General features: G+C 37.1%; 2 protein-coding genes across 5 annotated transcripts in view; both read right to left on the minus strand.

Moving 5' to 3' along the window:
- Positions 1 to 2,236: 2,236 nt before the first annotated feature.
- The window catches only part of LOC139962192 (fibrinogen-like protein A), a 73,299-nt gene continuing 54,188 nt past the window's right edge, over positions 2,237 to 21,347 (minus strand). Inside the window, exons 1-5 of one of the 4 annotated variants that reach the window (XM_071962176.1) lie at positions 8,339 to 8,758; positions 6,234 to 6,261; positions 4,656 to 4,825; positions 3,108 to 3,378; positions 2,237 to 2,587 (exon numbers count right to left, since the gene is read on the minus strand). In XM_071962176.1, the coding sequence (XP_071818277.1) occupies positions 2,349 to 2,587; positions 3,108 to 3,378; positions 4,656 to 4,825; positions 6,234 to 6,261; positions 8,339 to 8,383 (753 nt within the window). In that variant the 5' untranslated portion in view covers positions 8,384 to 8,758 and the 3' untranslated portion in view covers positions 2,237 to 2,348. Of the gene's footprint in view, positions 2,588 to 3,107; positions 3,379 to 4,655; positions 4,829 to 6,233; positions 6,262 to 8,338; positions 8,759 to 21,347 lie in introns of those variants that run through there. The other 3 variants (XM_071962173.1, XM_071962177.1, XM_071962174.1) reach the window with 3 other exon arrangements.
- LOC139962186 (uncharacterized) lies at positions 11,601 to 18,100 on the minus strand. The gene is made up of 2 exons (XM_071962162.1): positions 13,709 to 18,100; positions 11,601 to 13,303 (listed from the first exon to the last, which is right to left on the minus strand). Exon 1 carries the CDS (start codon positions 18,098 to 18,100, stop codon positions 16,391 to 16,393), a length of 1,710 nt encoding a protein of 569 aa, XP_071818263.1. The 3' UTR covers positions 11,601 to 13,303; positions 13,709 to 16,390.

Genomic DNA, 21,347 nt, shown 5'->3' on the forward strand with positions numbered 1-21,347 from the left:
ACACAGTGGAGATTCTGATTCCCCATCAAAAACAATAATTTATTGGTACCAAAAATCCTGTGTAGAAATCTGAACTGAAAGAATTGAACCTTGGCCTCAGAAAGAGTGCTCCAAGGAATACTAAAAATGCGACGCCAGTCGTGCTCGGTAATGTCAAATAAAGTATTTTGCCACTTGCCACTTGTGAATGGCCAATTTGCCACGTTGGCCACTTTGGCCCCTTTATGCCACTTTGCCATTTTGCCACTGGTGAATGGCGGTAGGCGGCCTAGAGTTTTTTTTGAGATAGAGTGGGTAACAGAATTGAGAGGCTGAATAAGAATGAAAACACCTTTCAAACAATTTAGAAGATGGATTTGAAAAGTTAACATTACAACAACCAGACCTCCTCAATTCAATTGGAATTGCATTAATTGTGCCCCAATAAGTTGTAAACAGGAAAGCACGCAGCTGGTATTTACTTGCAAAAGCCTTAAAAGATAGAGGAACTCCGTTCTCGTCGAAGAAAACGCCCACAAATAAAATGCCTTTTTTATAGAAAATATTGTTAAAAACTACATTTACCATTAATGCGTTCGTGAGAGTAATTCCACAAATATTCACCTCCGAAAGAGTCCGTGGGTGGCATATAAGTGATGTCACACCACGCCTCACATATTTGTTTTATAAAACCGTTAGATATGTTCTTTAACATCAGATTTCATACAATTGCATTTAAAAAACAGTGTTTTACCAAAAGATAATAAGTAGAGATAGAAGAAAATTTTCCACAGTCCATCCATATCATTTATATAACGGCGAATCCAGGTACACTTCAGACTTTTACCAAAACTTTCAATGTGATGTATATTTAAATCCCCCTCACCTAAACAATTTATTATCGATGAATGTTCAACTTTGTCTGGATTGCCATGCCAGACAAAATCAAAACTGATAATCTTCAACTTCTTTAATGAAGCTTTTTTGGGCGGATTTGGAAGAATTAGAAACACATATACTAGCGGAGAAAGCGCGAGGCTTTTAATAATTGTATTACTTCCCACTGGGGTTAAATACATATAAATTTTCATCTTTTATTCATTATATATTTTTTATTTACAGTTGTTCACCACATTTCGTTTAATAATCTCGGCCATTTTGAAGTAGATACGGTTTTAGACCTCGTCACACGACTGAGATATATACATTTACTCTATAGTGTATACATATCCGAATCACATGTATACTGTTTGCTTACTGTGTTGACTAATTCTATACGAACATTGCAGAAACGGGCTTGTTGTTGTTGGAATTGTGAGTCAACATGCTGACTCATGAATTCTGTTACCGTAATTGTAAATCAACCAGTCAGAGACGTTAAAAATTGCTTCCACGCATCAATAAATCAGAAAATACTTTTCTGTATGAATTTGTAAAATACTTTGACGTTTACTATTGACTTCTTTGGTATATGCCTTTGTAGTTTAAGCCCAGTTACAGTCACGTGACATGCTATTATTCATGAAATATACTTAAGCTGAAAAATAATAATAGCCACTCCTTCATACTGTCTCATGACCCGCCCACTCTTTCGCCCGGCCACCCTCTCTCCACCCACAAATTTGAATTGTTGAAAATTAAATTGACCACTCGACATTAATGACACAAATAACACAAATAAGAGTAATGTTAAAACATAGTGCTTGCTTTGACTTTTCTCTCTGTTATTTCCTGCATAACAAATGAGGAAGTTTTAAGTTAGTATAAACAAACATGTTATTCCAACAGTTCCAAGCAGTGTCACCTCATAAACTCTCCAATATCTGACAAGGAACTACTTTCCAACTGAATGGAACGGCTGGGACAACGCGAGCAAGAAAGCATGATCACACAGTCACAGTCCCGATGCAAGGGGACTGGGGTTGAGAGCGGATCACTGAGTCGTTTGGTAGTTTGGTTTTCGTGTTCAGATTCTTTTCTGGGCGATTTTTCCTTAAAAAGAGAAAGCATGATAAAAAACAAAGGAATTCTCTACCTCGACACCTTTAATTAACTGATTGCTAAAACTTTGGCAAACATGGTGAAAATATGACACTGTAGTACCATAGCAGAAAAATCAGCTTAATCACGTGACCGAAGTCCTTATTCAAGGCATATAAGAGCTGAGACTGTTACCCCTCCCCTGACTCTCCCCTGACCCTCCCCTGACCCTCCCCTGACCCTCCCTGACCCTCCCCTGACCCTCCCCTGACCCTCCCGACCCTTCCAATCTGTTCCTGCTTCAAGGAATTGCAAGAAGGGTGATACCTCGTCTTTATAAACTTACTGCCCTTACAGATATAAATGATTATTGATTACTGAATCAATTGTTATCTTTCAGTTGGACTTATTTTCATTTCTGTGAATCTCAAGTTGTTATCTTGATCCTCCATTTGGCGGTTCCTTAGATTGATGGAGTGATACTCTGCGTTAAGGTTGGTATCGTCGCACCCGTTATACCACCAACCAGCTCGCAAAGTCTCCGTGCAGTTACCATCCTGTTTATCGATGTTGTTGTTATCGAATGTTGAAAATTTCATTCCAAGATGAATTCTCATAAAATCGTCATCTACGCAAAAAAATAAAAAAACAGAAGCAAAATACATTAAAAAAATCAAATAAATAAACAAACAAATTATAACAGGAATGTAAATTAAGTGATCGCCTTTGAATAATTGACTGCACTGTTTTAAGTTATAGTTCAGGTCACTGTAACTTTCAATTTGAAATAAATATATATAAATAGTAAAATTAGGAATTAATAAAATATATATAAAAAAATTGTAGAAAAATAATATTTGAATAAAATACGTGAAAGAATGAAAGGTTGAGATAGTAAAAATAAGGTTCCAAGACTCCTGACTGGACAAAAAAAAATAGATCTCCATGGTAACTGAGTATTTTATTTTTCAAATATTATTAGACTTGTATTTTAGTACATCGTTTTGTCACACTTTTTTTCGCCAAGGAGCAACCAAACTATTATCAGTACTCGTTCTGTTAATTTGATTGAAAGTTACCAAATGTATTTAACTGATTAACATGGCTTGGTCAGATATGGGGACATATTAATGAAATTCTGTACTTACTGAAATCAGTGTTCCCTGTAAAATTTCCCAAACGAGTTAGTTGGTACTTTCCCCATTCGTCACTGGTACTGAAATCATCATACGAAAGAAACATCTCGTGGTTGGTAGAATTTTTGATGTCTATGCGAAGTGTATATCGCTTCTGGTTTGTCAAATAAGACAATTTCTCATTGCCGATCCAAAATTCTCGGTTCAAGAAACCAAACCCATCTCTGTAGTCTTCCCAATTCCTTGTGAAGTTGACAGAACCGTCTAGGCGTCTTTGAATAACCTTTATGTGGTCGTAAACACAGATAAGAAAAAGGTAAAGGTCTAAGTAAAACATATAGGTTGAGCATACTAATACACATCAACAAGTTGGCGGCTAAGGCATTTACTGGTGGATATGTTCGCCATGTTGATATGTTTAGTAATTGTATTTTCTTCCTTTTTATTTATTTATTTATTTATGTATAACGTACTTCATGTCTAGAATGGTCTTGTATATTAGATCGAAGCAGTTGCGTCGCCAAGGAGTGGCCTGGGGAGCGGGCACGTGCCCTCCCAACAAAAAATCGCCCCCCCCCCTCCCCACATGCGATTTGAAGTGTGAAGAAATACTTACAAAGGACGAAACCTATTATGTTCCTCAGTAAAACTTCTTTCCACCGACGATCACAATAACCACTTACTTTCTCACAAACAAGGTCACAGAGGCACCGGCGTGAACCGCTAGTGTTTAAACTTAACTACCACCATGCATGAATTTAAATTTAAATGTTCAACACTCTTCTTCACGTTGTTAACTTTCCCAAATCCTCTTGAGATGGAGGGGGCTGAAGTATGCTTACGCCCAGACTATTCAAGCGGAAAACATATGTTTGTTCTCTCATCATGGATGATCACCAGATAGCACCAAATTGCATCCTTTGACCTTTAATCAATTAAAAACATTATCAAAGCAAAAGGATTAATTTCCATTTTTTATAACTATTTTATCCGCCTCAATTAAAAACATAAATATCGGACAGACTATGCCTGAAAATTCTTGAACATAAAGTTACGTCAAATTGCAAAATATTGCACCAGATTGCATCTAAGAACCCTCAATTAATCAAAAATTTCTCAAACAGGAGGGGGCCACCCCTCCCCTTGAACCCCTCCCCCCAGGACGGCATTCACAAATAAACATTGTGACCCCTAATTAAGTGCTGTGCCCCCCCCCTGCGCCCTCCAAGATTGAAATGTCTGGCGACGCCACTGGGACGAACCACCAAATACTTATACGAAGTTTATAACCTTTTTCTTCATCCTCGCCTGAACGTTCATTTGTGAACAATATAAACCTTATAACAAACATTATTTCTAACACTTCGGGTCGTGATAACAATCATAATCTTCTTATTTTCCTTCTATTGATTGAATATAAGATTTAGCAAATCAAGGTGATGAATTGTTTCTGTTGTGATGATATCCAGGGTATTAAATGGGTTTGTAAATTTGCGGAAATCAACTCAAGGAAGCGAAACAAAGTTATGTTAAACAGTGATATAGCCTTATATTTCTTACGGTCCATCCTCCTCCGTCAATCTCTTGGTCACAGGAGGCTTGGAATGGTTTTGAGGACCCTTCTGGTAAGATGTAATATTTCCTAATACGATTGGCTGTGCCAGAGCACGTGATCTGTGCCTCACTGCAGTCCCTCGGATATCCGTCATTGTTAAATAATAAAGAGGAACCTTCTGAAAAGAAAAATGTAAAAATATGCCAATCATTTCTTGAACCAACTGGGGGTGTGTTTCATTACTAGAAGTAGCAAACTGACAAATAATTTTGCAATTGCAACCACAAGATTCACTCAACGATTGGTTGTATAGTCTGAGTTTAATTGGGTCCGATCTGTCTGTATGTCTGTCTGTCTGTCTATCTGTCTGTCTGTCTGTTTAGTTAAGACGACAAGGGCCCTTCTGAATGTCAGGAAACCTTTTGACTAAACAGCATACATTTCACGTCGGCATAAAGAACTATTACAAATGAACGCATATTTTATTCACATCACAAAAGGTGATATTAATTATATTTAGCCATAACGCTGAATAACAGCTCCGTCCTTATGCTTAGATGCAAATGATGTTATTTCTTTCAAGATCTATCCATACTACTGAGATATATATAGACACCATCATGGAACCCTAAAGCAACTAGCCAGTAAATATATGTATGAAAAACACATAAAATTGTGTCAACCGGCGAAGAAGTTAAACTCTCCTTTCTACTGTTTTGTTTTAACGGGGATAGAGATAATCTTTATCACTACCTGTATAAATAAACATTAATACATGCTTCTAAAAAAGAAAAACTTATATTCTCTATATAATAATATGTAAAGATGAATAAGTCTATGTGTACAGTTAGTTACAGAGCATTAAACTTAGCTATACGGTATTTGCTCTCGCATTTATAAAATTATCCTAGTATGCAAATTTTAACTTGTTGAAATTAATTTATAATATTTAATGCGTTTACTCCGTTTACTCCGGAAGAGAAATTAATATATCTACAAATAAGGCTAAAATGTGTTTTGATGAAATTATGTACATTATACAGAGCGAACTTGACAGCTAAGATAGCGTTCCAAATGATTATATCCAGTTTCAAGGATAATTCGACACAAAGATCATATAAAAGGGCAGTAGAGCCTTTGAAGAACATATGTCTTGATGAAATCAAAGTCCACCCACTGTGATCCACTTACTGCAGTATCACGGAGGGTTTAGTCAGTCAAAATTGGTTCCAGTCAAATAACCATATATATATATCTCAAAATATTGAGCTGCATGGGGCTTTCAACTAACAGTGTGAAATACGTTTCTCTTTAAGATATTTATATGTGTTACATTTTTGTCTCCAGCAAAAATATATATTAAGCGTGATACCAAACCATAACGAAGGATTTTTTATAATATCAAAATAAGATGGTTTCAATGCATTCATACAGTTTTTTGAAGAGCAAAATGTCGTTTGATTTGCATTATTAATTATTGACAATTTCATTGAAAGTATGAAAACTGCATGAAACACCCGTTAATCATTACATGGGATTCTCAATGCAGTGTTGTACTTCCTATAGGCCTAAAGTCCACTTACCAACACGCTCAGCAGCGCCGTATCTATTCTGTGAAGAAATCATATAAAAAGCATGTTTACACTTCCAAAACCTTCGATATCTTAACAGTAGAAAATGTATGACGATAGTGCATTATGCTTCATAATTACCTCCCCCAACAAGAATATGACTATGTCTTATAAAGGTCAGTTATGTTGCAACCTCAACAATAATAAGAATGATATTTTCTTTGCTGTGTCATTGTGCATTTGGGTTTGTATAGTAATAAATAAGTAATGTATACTTATGTAACAACACTGTTCAGTTACTGGGATTCAGACGTGTACTACATACGGCATGAACGGGTAGAAAAAAAGTTAAAACTGCCGCCATGCATGTGTCAATCGCCAAAGCCAAACATTCTTTGGGGAAATTTGTGCTGCTTTTACCAGGGAGTTGTTTTCCATAACAACTCCCTGCTTTTACTGAGTTTCAATTTTGGAATAACATTTAATACAAGAAAAAGCAATATTTTTCAGAAAAGCTAAAATGTGGAACCAAAACTTAAAATATTTCAAATTAAATGCAATAATAAAAACTATTGTAATCATAAAATGATAAGAAACTAGAAATACGATGAAGTTGATGATAATAAGATAATTTGATCCTTGGTTCATTGTAAGATTTGAGGGGTTCTGTTGATACTGTCTTGTATCAAGCTGACGCATTTGTGTATTTTAGCAATATAAATAAATGTTTTATGAGGTTGTGTACGATTCATTACAAATCATTTGGCTAAAACATTAAACAATGAATAACAATATATATATATATATATATATATATATATATATATATAGCCTATATATATATAGCCTATATATATATATATTCCCAGACAAAAATTAAATTAAGTGAATGATTGGAAGTAAAACAGCCAATGTTTGGTTTTTGCAAAGCTTTCGAGCAAAACCAGCTCTTTTTCAGTGCAAAATTACTAAAAGTGACAAGGAGTAGCAGGAATTGAAACTATTTTATAGAGAAGATTGTCGGCATGGCAGTGAGGTCAAGGCGACTTACTGATTTATGCTGGATTAGCAGAAGTTTGGAATATCGGGATTATTTTATATCCGTGTCGGATTAATTTGATCCCATTGTAACTCCAAAGGAATTGTTCAGACTAATCTAGGACGGCAGGTCGTTTCCGATGTTTAAACCGAATCCGGGTGCCGCGGTTGTTAGGTTTAGTTACCATAAATGTTCTTTTGCTCTGATATGTCTGCAAAAATCGTTTTTGGTCAATAACGATAAACATGTCAATTCTCAATCGAATTAATTGGGAGATTGAAGTGATTTGCAACAGGCTGGTTGATCTTTTATGTTTTATCGCCGATTTATGTTGTCACATTCTTATTCTTAGTGTGATTTTTGAATATCCAGCGTATTGTAATTCCAAATATTGCAGTAGATGAGGTAAATTACATTTTTTAGAGAGGCAGTTTATTTTCGTATGTGTAGTTTGGTTGCTCTGAAAGTCCCCCAGTAGAATCGACAAGTAAGCAGGTCTTGCAGCTTTTCAATATGCACCACGAAAAATACTCTGTTGAGACGGTGTTGTGACAGGTCTACGGGGCGAGAATCAAAATCGACCTCAGAGAAGCAGTATTTCACGTCTAAAATTGTCAATTACTTATTAGGGGGGGGGGGGGGGGGACCCTTACACAGGAGTCTGCTTCAACGATCCAATCCACTCTTCTTTTTTTAATACGATTGATTAAATTTAATACAATGAAGCCAATAAATTTAACGAGACCCGGAAGGATCATTTTCCAATCTTACCAACTGTTGCATCTCTCTGTATATTTACTATAAATCCACCTTTTGAAGAAATACTATCGACTTATAGCTCTCTATACTCTATCACCTTTCAAACTTTTTAACACAGAAAAGAGAATCCATAGGCGGAGATTTAGAGATCGATTTTATAATTCAGTAGAATGATGTAATAGATTAATTATGTAATAGATCTAATTATCGTACGTTGAATCCTATAGGTTTGGACTGACTGTTTAACTTTCTTTGTTTTGTTTTTTTTAATTGAAAATCTACCGTTGGGAAGATGGAATAACAGAAAGAATGAACTTACCACTTCTTGAAATATGAAGATGGTTAAGCTGAAAACGACAATCATTGTAATTATTGATTTTTTTTTCGGGCTTGTCAGAGAAAATTTGACGATATATTGATGATGAACAATACGCTCGGATCGGTCCAGAATGGATATTTTACTTAAAAATACAGATCAAGTTCAGTCAGAGATGATCCGAAAAAGTAGAATATGGTGCTGGATGTTAATTATGGTATTTCCAGAGACTCACAGACAACAAGTATAGATAGTCACGTTATGTAGAAAATATGAACTAATGTGAGATATTTCCTGAGTTTGTAAACTTAAGTATCCCTTTTTCTATTTTTAAAACGTGTTTCTATTTCCTTCCTTTAAATGCCAAATTAATCTTGTTTCATTTCATTTCATCTTTACAGAACCGATTAAAATGAAATTTGAAATTATAGCGATATCATTATGATGCATAACCTTATAAGCAACTTGTACGTCAATCGGTAAAAATAACTGATTTACTGTCACGTAACAACTTTTCATTTTGATAAATTCTTAGAAGAAATATCAAGTTTATGTCAGGTGTTTTTCTGGCATTTGGGCGTTCCCGACACGAACGTCATTTCTCATTATTCTAAGTATTTTGTGGCGATGGATGGATGGTGACTATAACCAACCTCGATTTCGATTTGACTGGTTTCGGGCGGGGCTATATGATGAGAGGAAGGGTGCACACAAAAAACGCAAATTTATCTAAGAGGTAGGAGCATAGGCGTAGGAGCCCAATTTGATTGGAAAAGGGGGGGGGGGGCTGTAACGACTTGCCCGAAAAATATAACCACATTTTTTCCCGCGCGCTTTCAACATGTGTGCATAGCATATAGGCATGCATCGGTTATTACAACTCATGCCAATAACATACAATCATTTGCTGTGTTATTACCCTTCCAAATTGGTTATAATTATTGGGGAAGTCGTTACAATAATAATGATAATAATAATATAAATTTAACCATTGAAAAACACATTGAAAATTATTATTCTTTCAGTAGGTGCCCGAAAAATATTTTCATCTATTGTCAGAACTTTCACAGAAATATTTGGTGGGGGGGGGGGGGGGCTCCCGCCTCCTACGCATATGGGTAGGAGAGAGGGAGGTTTGGGACCCAACGTCCTCTGCATGGTATCCTTATGGAGCACTGTAACAATACATTTTGAGACGGCAACAAAACAAAGGACTCTCAGAGCAGTTTATGTTCTATAATTATTTGAATTTTATGATCTTCAACTTTCACGATAGATTATTATGTTGGGAAATTTGTCACCGTGACCAAGCCACGATATGCGCACACGGCATAATTGATAACCTCCAACTGGAGAGATATACGTAACTAAAGCATTTGGATACTCGCAACTATAGCTAGTTTATAATAGTATAGTAGAAACAGGCAAGATTATGTCTATGATATAACAATAGCAAACGAAACACCGATATGTGACACCATTTGATTATCTCAAGCATTGCAATAAAACTATAATATATGACAATGTTTTGGTCTTTCTCATTAGTGTGTTGTGTGTGTGTTGCTGACTTTGAGTTGAATGAATGGTATGTGTACTAAGCTATGAAGTCCAGCCATGTTGATATCAAGCAAATGTACGAGATTGTGTGCTAGACTGCGTAGTTCAGCCACTTGCAATGATAGTTGATGGCGGCTTGATCATAAAAGAGACCCCACTTTGAGGCTACTTCTATACAAAGCATTATTGAAGTGTTCCTTCGTATTATTGAAGTGTTTATGATGATAGTTAACCGTTTATGATTTGACCACAATGAACCTTACGTTAACCGGGCCGTGAGGGCTGAACTCGTTTTCTAACTTCTAAACTATACGAAATATCAGAATAATTAAAAAAAAAAAACAATACTCACAAAATCTGTCGTATGGAGTTGTTTTTGTTCTTTTGAAAGTAATAGAAATTGTACTGTTGGTGGTTGGTGAACTTTCTGTTTTGTATTTAATTATTCTCTTTTGGGGGTGGGTGGGGGCGTTCGTCTTTGTTATTGAAGAATCCTAGAATCACTTAAAGATAACTTCAAATTTTAATTGCAAACGAGGCATTTTTAAATATTTCCTTCCTTTTCCTTGTCACTGATATTTAATTTCAAAGAAACCGAAGCAATATAACAAATTTCATGACTTTGTATCAGGACTAGGGCGTGAATATCTTCTATATATCGATATATGACGTGTTTACTACACATTTTCAGTTTTACTTTATCTAAGACACTATATCATCGGTTCACGGACTTTTATCCCTACGGCACAGGATCTCGACGCCATGTGGACTGAGCCATCAGCCTCAGAATCGATGCTCGGAATGCATAAAATATAGCTTGGACTATATTTGGACTTGCATTAATTCAAGATAATAAGAAGAACTTAATTTATCTCCGTCGACAAGCTCCGAATATATCTAAGATAACTTCTTCGACAGTCTGACAAAAAAATTATCGCTACCTAAATATTTCGGAACCCATTGTTGGGTCGTGGCCGGATTTTTCTTTAAACAAACAGTTACTTTACGCATAATGTATAGCTATAGGTGTCTGTAGGAAGATTTTTTTCTCTCAGAATTGAATAGAATATCACTCTTTGAAATTGTCATTCACGTTCTGGACAATTTTAAGAATAGAGAGAGAGAGAGGAGTATTACCTATCCCCTCCCCCATTTTCCTCCGCCTCCCTCCCTCCTTCCCTTCCAGCAGGAAATACGAGTTTGACAAAGGTTGAAATTTGGAGCTATAACAGCTATTCAAGGGAAGGGGTGAAGATATGTGACAAAGGGCCTATGTTGTTTATGTGACCAGGTCAGTTCAAAGGTAGGGTGATTGTCGAGATGCTCACATATGCACTTCTGCCCTCCACACCTACTGAAAGGTGCACAAAGAAGGAGCTATCATGCTGCTGGGGACATGGACATTTACTGCTTCAAATTTCACAAAAACAAATTGACAGTTTCAAATTGTAGCACCATTTTGTATCGAATCGCCCTAAATAACCCCCCCCCCCCCACCCCAAAAGTGGACTGCTCCACCAAGACGGTATTCGGTGACACGGTTCACAGCTTCAGTACACACACCATCACATGGAAATGTCATGCATACGGGCCTGATATGATTATCTGTAGAAACGCCACAGAGTTAAAGTTGGAGGAGAAGACTGCAGTACTAAATAGTACTGTAAAATAGGACTAGAGACAATTTAATAACACAACAATCAATTAGTTTCAATTGAAAGAAAGTTTATTTCCCGTTAATAAATACAGAATAATTTGTTCCATATAAAACAATAATGAAAAAGGAAGAAAGGAAAAAAGGATTATTTAAAGGAAGAAAGAAAGAAAGAGAAAATATAGAAAATAAATTTCACTTGTTTTATTCTTTGCCATCTTTTGCTAATTTCGATTTCAATTTTTCAGACAAAAGTTTTCATTTAATGATTAAGTTAGTTTTCATTAATGTTACAAGTACAAACATATAGAAATGAATACAATTCACAAATATGTAAAACCTTCTTTGATTGGTATAAAAGCTGTCGTGTAATGTTGTCCACACAAGATGCATAGTAACGGGCAGACTAGCACAAAAAGAACGTTAATGAGTTGCAACTTGCATAACAGCATACAGAACGATTTTTCCTGATAATTCCAAGCATCAACTTCTGTTTTCAATTAACCTAACAAAATACATATTTGCAATTCTTGATAAGTAAATATATCTGTTTCTTTCTGTTTACAATAGTTTGCAGTAGATTCCGATTCCTTACCCCTGTCCAGAAATCTGTACCCTCCTGACACCACCTTTCCTCCTCTTCAGCCCCCTTCCTTGTCTGTTTTTTATCAGCTTTTATCAAATTTAATCGCTAACACCAGACAGATTACCCACAAGGAGAGGAGCAGTAGTATCACAAACTAAACTTAAAAATGATTACATTTTAAAGTCTCTGTTTCTCAAACGGTCGACTCAGCCTCAAGGAAGATTTCAAGTGATAAATGTACGGAGTCTTTATACAATCACTGTCCCAAATAACCATTTCTCCTCAGTTGTTGGCGATGATACTCAAATAGAAGATACTTAAAAGTTAAAGGGATACCCTAGAGCATATGTACAATGTATGGTTATGAAATATTATGAAAGTTGGATTGATATATTCATATCTTGTGGGTTAGTGAAACAGCCTCTAAGAGGGTTCTGTCTTTGAGCCTTTCCTTTAACTTCCTCCTAAATACAAACCAAAACAAAGGACAGTTAAAGGACTGAAGACAGACCCTAGAGAATTGTTGACCTAGTCTTGATGTATCAATATATGTCTCTTCCTACTTGTCCTAATGGACATCACGGTTTTATAAAGTATTTCTTCACAAATTAAAGTCAAACCACACCTTTGTTATTTTCCTATGTCAAATATGGGTATTGTGTGGAAAAGGTTCCAAGTCTTTCTCAAGAATTAAACACTTATTGTGACATTATTGCGACATTAATGTTTCTAACATTAAAGTACAGGGTCAAATGTGTTTGACGGCAAGATCAGATAACCTTTTAAGGTAACTCTGCTTCCTTTAATGTGCCAATTGCTCCATGTTCACTCAGGGTATCCCTTTAATGTTTGTTTAAACTTTGTAATATTGCACAAAACAAGGAAATATGTTGTTGCAATGCAAAGGGGAAGATGCATACACTCAACATAACTAACTTGAATAATAAAACATCCTACACAGGAGAAAGAAACAAAGACTTGGTAAATACAAACAAGGAAAGATGTCAACAATTAAGTACAGACAATGAAAGTATTACATAAAATAATAACTATGATATTAAGTAAATCAATAGGTACTGTTGGTCCTTAGCTCAATTAAAAGAAAACTCGGAGGCATTATTTGGAGATCTGTTGTAGTGTAATGCGCCAACTTTAACAGCGTAGCGATTAACTGAAGAGAGTAAAAATGAAGCAAAAGACATAAAAAATAAATTGCTACTAATCTCAATAAACTACCCCTTTAACTCTAGAGGACTTCCAAACTTACTACCCCTTTAACTCTATAGGACTTCCAAACTCCCAAAAAACTGCATAGACCCAACATAATATAACCACGTAACAATATCCCTGAAAAATATGCATTGTGAAATAGACCACCTTTGATATAAACCCTAGCCAAGTCTAAACTATAAACTTGATAAACCTCCAATTTCCCCACTGAATACCACAGTACTTAAAAACACATTCACCCAGGCTTGCCCAGGAAAGCTTAACTAAACGAGAATATTAAAATAAACCCAAGCCCAATAAAAGTACATATACCCCTGCAAAAAACGATTGCGAAATATCATCTCACCGAAACAATTTCCCCACCTCCACGTAAGAACCGAAAACGTAAGAACCTGAGCTGTAGTTCACAACCGTAAACTGGAAAAACAAAATACAATTATGAATAAAAACACTGTAACATACACAATGTCAATCTCTAACCAAAACCTTGACACATCTTACAAAAACATAAAAACTGCACTGCAACCAAGTAATAAGGAACAATGATAAGTAAGTCCTAACGTTACACTTTGAATACAACAAGACATATATGCATTTAATATATAAAGTATAGGAATACACTGTCGTTACTATCTCCATGAAGAAAGAGCAAAGTCACATGTACCAAAAAGAAACCTAGCAACCTCACAGAAAAACCCATACCCCAAGAAAGCTGTCAATAGACAATAAAATAAACAAAGGAAACTATAAACCCACCTAAACCTTTAAATTGCATAACCAAGCTGAGGAAACACCATCTGAAAACAGCAACAGCCCGAACAAGATGGCTGAAGTACGTCTAAGTTACACTCACTAAACACGAGGGCGCTATAAACCAATTGAAGGAGCAAAGACCAAACTGGAAATCAAATTTGGTCACAACACTCCCGCCCCCTAAATTGCGACTCTAGCAATTTACCAACCAAAGTACAAATTTGAATAACAATCACAAGTAAACTACCCAAAAGAAGAAACTTATAAATTACGCAATTATGACTCAACCAGAATACACAATTTGGCTACAGGTCTTTCTAACATCAAAGTCTTTGTCCTCACTTGGCACGACCTCACATTTCCCTTCTTATCCTTGGAAGTCGATTCCACCAATCCCATCAGCCAACTGTTTCTGGGTACAGACTTATCAACAATCAGTACAATATCTCCAACCTGCACATTTCGTCTTTGCCGTTGCCACGTTGCTGAAGAGTGACTATATACTCCCTTCTCCAACGGGACCAGAAAACGTCTACCAAGTATTGTGCTTGTCGCCATCGTTTTCTGGCATAAATGTCTTTCTGCTCAAAAACACCTGGAGAAGCCAACCATTTAGCTTGTGGATTCATCAGCATATTTGGAGTCAGTGGTGTCAAATCATCGGGATCTGGTGACGTTGTCGTAAGAGGTCTGCTGTTCAAGATATTTTCAGCTTCACAAAATACTGTATTGAGTTGATCATCATCAACTGTACGAGGCTACTCTTTCATAAGACTGTATAGGATCTTGCGAGTTGTTCTTATCATTCTTTCTCACACACCACCAAAGTGGGAACCTGCCGGAGGGTTGAAGAACCACTCAATTCCTCCTGAACATAGTGTGCTCGTCATCCTCGTTTGGTCAACCTTCTCGAGCATTTGTTTCAGCTCCCTTTCAGACCCAACCAAGTTAGTACCATTGTCAGATCTGATGCTTTTAATTGGGCCTCTTCTCGCCAGAAATCGTCTAATGGAATTGATGCATGCATCAGTGTCCAAGGAATGGGCAACTTCCAAATGTACTGCTCTGGAAGAAAAGCAGGTGAAAATCACACCATAACGTTTCACTTCAGACCGCCCCCTACGCACCATCAAGGGACCAAAATAGTCCATGCCACAGTGAGTGAAAGGTGATAATTCTGCTTCAACTCTGTTGCTTGGTAAATCTGCCATCAGTTGCTCGCAAGGTTTAGCTTGGTACTTTCGACAACTGACACAATTCCTGGCCACTGCCTTTGCTAACTAGCTTCCTCCATAAATCCAAAATTTCTCCCTTAACTTAGCCAGAATGCTACTTCTTCCCAAGTGGCCGACTGCAGAATGCGCATCTCGCACAATCAGAACTGTGACTTGCGACGCTTTCGGTAGAACCATTGGGTGCTTTGTTCCATAGGGCAAGTCAGCTTTACTAAGTCTACCCCCAATGCGGATGACTCCCTTGGCAGTTAGCATAGGAGAATACTTAAACAGAGGACTTCCTCTAGCCACAACGTTCCCATTCGACAGAGCTTCTATCTCCTCTGAGTACACCTTTCTTTGAACATCCTTTACAATGGCTGTTTCACTTTCATCTAACAGTTTAGGAGTCAATCGCTGAATACCTTCAAATTCTCCTGTTGATCTACCAATCAATTTCAAGAACTTCTTCGTTGCCAAGCAAACCCAAGCCATTACTCTCCTTAAAGTCAACCAATTGGATATCCTTGTCACTAAGACATCTGTAACGGTAGGCTCTTCGCACCTCAGAGATGCGCAGCTCACCTTCACTTCTGGATCACCTTCTTCCATGCTCCTAGCAATTATCTGTTTTGGCCACTCTGATTCTTTCTTCCTTAAGAAGTGTGGTCCACCAAACCAAATACTGTTGTTAAATATGCTTGTCGTCTTAACACCTCTAGACGCTAGGTCGGCTGGGTTCATCTTGGTAGCCACATGGTGCCACTGGGATGGAGTGGACGCTTCTCTGATGACCTGAATACGATTTGCCACAAAGGTATGATACCTTGCTTTATCATTAGAGATATATCTCAGTACGGCTGTACTGTCTGTCCAGTATAGAACCCTGTCGATCTTTAAGTCTATCTCCCTCTGCACAATAGCAGCCATTCTCAGAGCCAAAGTAGCAGCAGTGAGCTCTAGCCTGGGAATGGTTATTTTCTTCAGAGGGGCTACCCTTGCCTTTGCAAACACGAAAGAACAGTGCAGGTCACCAACGCAATTAGTCTGCCTTAGATATATTACACATCCATAACCTCACTGGCATCAGCAAAAACGTGTAGGTCTCTGGATGTTACCTTGCCAAATTGTTCTGGTACATAACATCGAGGAATGTTAATTCCTTCCAAATCTTGGATGTTTGTCTTCCATAGCTCCCATTTCTTAAGCACCTCTTCTCCTGGTTCGTCATCCCAACCAACTTCCAGCTTACAGGTCTCTTGTAGTATGGACTTTGCTGGAACTAGCAGTGGAGCTATGAATCCCAAGGGATCATAAATTGAGCTAACCACTGAGAGAATTGTTCTCCTAGTAGCCTTAACCTCCTTGATCCTGCTCTTAAACTGGAAGACATCTGTCTCTGCATTCCACAACACTCCCAAAGTTCTTTCTGTGGGAAGTTGAGAGGATTCCAAATCTAGATCCCTCAATTCTTTAGCCCTGTCTTCCAAGGGTATCTCTCGCAAGACTTCTCTCCTATTGCTGGACCATTTAGTCAGATTGAAGCCTCCTCCTTCACACAAAGACTTTAACTCCTTAACCAGCTTAATGGCATCTTTGACAGATTCTACTGATTTCAGCCCATCATCCATGTAGAAGTTGTTATGCAGTGTGGTCACTGCTTGAGAACTAACTCCGCGTATGTTATCTGTGCCAGCTCTCCTTAGACTAAAGATGGCACTTGATGGGGCAGACACAGCTCCAAACAAATGAACTCCCATGCGATAAGCCTGTGGCATTTGATTTCTGTCTCCATCTGGCCACCAAAGAAATCTTAATAGATCTCGTTGGCTTTCTGGCACCTTCACCTGGTAAAACATGCATTCGATATCACTGGAAAAGGCCACAGGATACTCTCTAAATCTCATTAGTACCCCATGGAGGTTGTTCATCAGGTTGGGTCCAGGAAGCAAAACATCATTTAAAGATGCTCCTCCATATTTAGCACCACAATCAAACACCACCCTTATTTTGCCTGGTTTCCTTGGGTGGTACACCCCATGATGAGGAATGTACCACTCCTTCCCTTCGGCTGGTTGACTTTCAGGAACCCTTTCGGCATATCCTTTGCTTATCACATCTTCCATAAAGGTGACATAATCTGCCTCAAACTCGGGCAGCTTCTCCATTTTACTCCCCAGACTCTTCATCGCCATTTGCTTGTTATTAGGCAACTTAACCTGTTGATGCCGTAGTGGAAGATTTACTTGATAATGTCCATTGACCATTTTGCAAGAACTTTCCATCTGCTCCATGAACTGCTTATCTTCCCACGACCACTCCTTCTTATCCTCAACAGCCTTCTCAGGGAAATCATGATTCAGGCTTTCTCTGAACATATTCTCCAAGTTGCTGTCAGCCTGGATGAAGTTACTCGAGATCGCTCCAGTACTTTTACGCTTCACTCCCCATGCAACCCATCCTAGAGGGGTCTTGGTGGCATATGGACTACCCAAGGGGCCTGTCTTGACCTCACTTGGAGCATATGCGGCTGGTACATTATTACCAATCAACAAATCAATACTGTGGACATTGCTCAGGCTAGGCAGTTCTACGTCCCTCAAATGATCCCATGCTGCAATGTCCCTTTCATTTGGAATATGCCACTCTTCTACAGGCAAACTGGACTTGGTGAATACTTGGGGCAGATTCACTTGAACTCCGTCCCCACTTACTGCTTCAACCTTCAAGTCGGATATAACTCTGGTAGGTACACTACAGGGAGGCCCCATCGACTTGATTGCAAGTACCGTACTCCTACCACCAGTTTCTAGCTTATCCGCTAGAGCTTCGGTGCAGAACCAATTGAAGGAGCAAAGACCAAACTGGAAATCAAATTTGGTCACAACAGGTACCTAATGATAACATATTAAAAACTAAAATGGTTTTATTGTTTAGTAAAATCCCATCGCCACTTAACTCAAAAATTGAACCCAAAAATTAAATGTTGATCTCAACAGTAAAATATTCAAAATCCTGCAAGTTTCAACAAAAATCAACTGTTAAAGGAGCTCCACAAACTCTCTTTAACTTTGAGAAGTTTACAGGTAGTGATAACTTTGATCACATGTCAACCCAAAAAAAAAAAAAAAAAAAAAAAAAAAAAAAAAACAATTTTTACTGTTCAGTAAAAAGCCACCTTCATTTCATTAACTGTTGAACTCAAAAAGTATAATTTATGCCATAAAAATATTATCAGCCACGTAAAAACAAGACAACAAAACAGTAACAGGTCTGTAACACTGTAACACATTCAAATTAATTCAAGTGTTAATTAGGCTGCTAAGGAGATCCACAAACTATTCCATTTGTTTTATAGATGAAGGGTTTGAGGTACCTGTAAACAATTTTCACACATTTCATGTTACTGGTTGACGTGAATGAGGACTGTTGGAGGATACATACAATAAAACATACACAATATACACAACTTATTGCATGCACAATCAAACAAGCTTTACCCTAAAGAAGATAACATTACCTTGGTTCCAAGTAATGAACATCACTCAAAGGTGGGTATATGGCAGGTTCATACCTCTCACTAATCTCTCTATCAAATCAAATGCACAGATTCTCTCATATCTTCACTTGGAATGTAGTTTACAATAACCCACTTAACACAAATGACTATGTATGTGGGTAATTCAACCCATGTTTTAATGGAGTAATGAAGAGGGTGTCATCAAGTTCTTTCCGGTTAAACAAGAAATCAAACTTTATTTCGGGACAACACTACAGTCATGGTAATTTAACACCCATTTATATATTAGTTACAGTGTGTTTTAGTTTGGCTTCATGTTAAGGCATATACTGTAATGTAACAATAGTCTGGAACTTAACTTTAGAATCAATGTAGTGGAATGTATCATATGATGCTATCAACTGAAATGAAAACAAAAAATCACAGTTTGCATTCAGATCTTCTTAACATCTGAATGTTGGATCTTTTCAACCATACTTCCATAAATTTAAATTAATATCTGAATGTATTAATATAAATGGTCACTGAAATTGTGATTATAATTTAATTGGTTTGAAGTTTGTGATCCTTGTTTTTGCTGAACACAATGGGAGCCATTCTTCAATATTTATATTACACGTCCATCCCACCCCCCCTACACCCATTGGGATTTTTGACCCCCTATGACCTCTCAGGATGTACCTTTCTCATTATGATGATAGATTGACAAGAAAGGTGGGAATTTCTCTCATTTAGTCAGTGATTTTTACTGAAGATGAAATAAATATTAAGGAAGATTAAAAGGGCTATTTTATTGGCTTATTGAAGGGCAGAAAAAAAAAATCCAAACAAGTACAAGAGTGAATTTACATACCTACACAAATGTCAATGCTAGACAACACATTACTTCATGGAATGGTAGCATAATTGTTTGGGTTTGCTTAAAGCATGATCTGTATACTTCCTTCAGGAGGAATTATAGTCACCTACATAAACCCTGTTTGTCACACATTATAAGAGAATAATTAATATCGTGTCACCAACATCAACTAACGTCTACCTCAAACTGTCTTTACTGATACAGAAACACATCAAAATGTTTGCTAGAAGTGCCATTTAGTCTGAATCAAGTCAAGCTAGTATTATGTTTCATTTTTATTCTTGACTACCCAGTGATTTCTTGAACCTTTGAATTGCTGAAGGCCACTAGCATTGGTGCAACTATGGTCAAGTCAGTCCCCTGACACAGAGGGACATTCAAAATGTCGCCCATGTTGTGACCTGGTGAATTTGGTCTGGTATGCATTGAAAGAATCATTTTAATTGCAATAATAAAAGACTTCATTTAATCCTAAAGGTGACTTGATCAATTTTAAGGGTAGCTTGATCAACAGTAAGGGTAAATTGATCAATTTTAAGGGTAACCTGATCAATATCAAGGACAAGTTGGTCAGAAATGGGGTTATTGTTCATTCAAAAGGGTAAGTTGCTCAAAGATGTCAGCACCTTCTAACATTTCAATATGATGAGAGTGCTCTTCCACAAAGACTAGAACACACATGCACATAACCATTGGCTTATGTATAGTTTCACATTTGACAGATCATGCAGATAACCATGTTGTGTTTCCTTTAATGTACCAAACAGATATAGGACCAACTCTGTCATGTGACCTGAATAATGCATCACATGACCCTAAAATGCATCACATGACCCTAATAACGCATCACATGACCTTAATAATGTATCACATGACCTTAATAATGCATCACATGACCCTCCATTACTGGCAACAGTGTCCACTTCGCCTGTCTCACTTTTCTTAACGTTTTTACTTCTATAAACATGAATAACTCATGCTGGCTATATGCTAGAATGCTGTTAGCTGTCTAAGGTGTAATTTTTGGGTTGTCTTTTACAAGGTCATTACTGTTGGCCCCCAATTTTAGTATGCAAAACTTGAAAAGTTTGTACAAAATACATTTCTGGGAAGCAATGACTCTGCAATCTCTTCTCATATACTTACAAGTATTTAATTATAAGTTTATTAAAACTCAAATTCATCACCAACCTTCTAGAGGGTGGCACTAAAAATGGCTGCCTAAAGTGTGCCCATGAGTGACCATTTTTGGAAAGTCTAGCACATTTGGAGGAAAGACTGCTGATCTTCATTATAAATGCATTACATGAGCACAAGAAGTTGCACTGACATTCTGTAATGACAAATTTTGTCCCATTTTGATATTTCTTTGGTTTTGAATTCCAAATTTTAGCAATATTCTAAATATAATCAACAGTTTCTGATATTAAATATGTACTCATAATTACTAAACAGCAAGAAATAGGAAGAGAAGAAATCTGAACATGGTTGAACACTAAAAGCCACTAAACCTCTCTCACACCTGATCATTTTCTAATTTTAAATTCAACAATCTTATTCCAGTGATCACAAAACTTGATTGTTCTCAATAGAAACCCCTTCACACACACACATTCTTAACATTCTCAGTAAATAAGTA

The sequence above is a fragment of the Apostichopus japonicus genome, chromosome 20, assembly GCF_037975245.1.
Source record: "Apostichopus japonicus isolate 1M-3 chromosome 20, ASM3797524v1, whole genome shotgun sequence".
NCBI classification, from domain to species: domain Eukaryota; kingdom Metazoa; phylum Echinodermata; class Holothuroidea; order Aspidochirotida; family Stichopodidae; genus Apostichopus; species Apostichopus japonicus.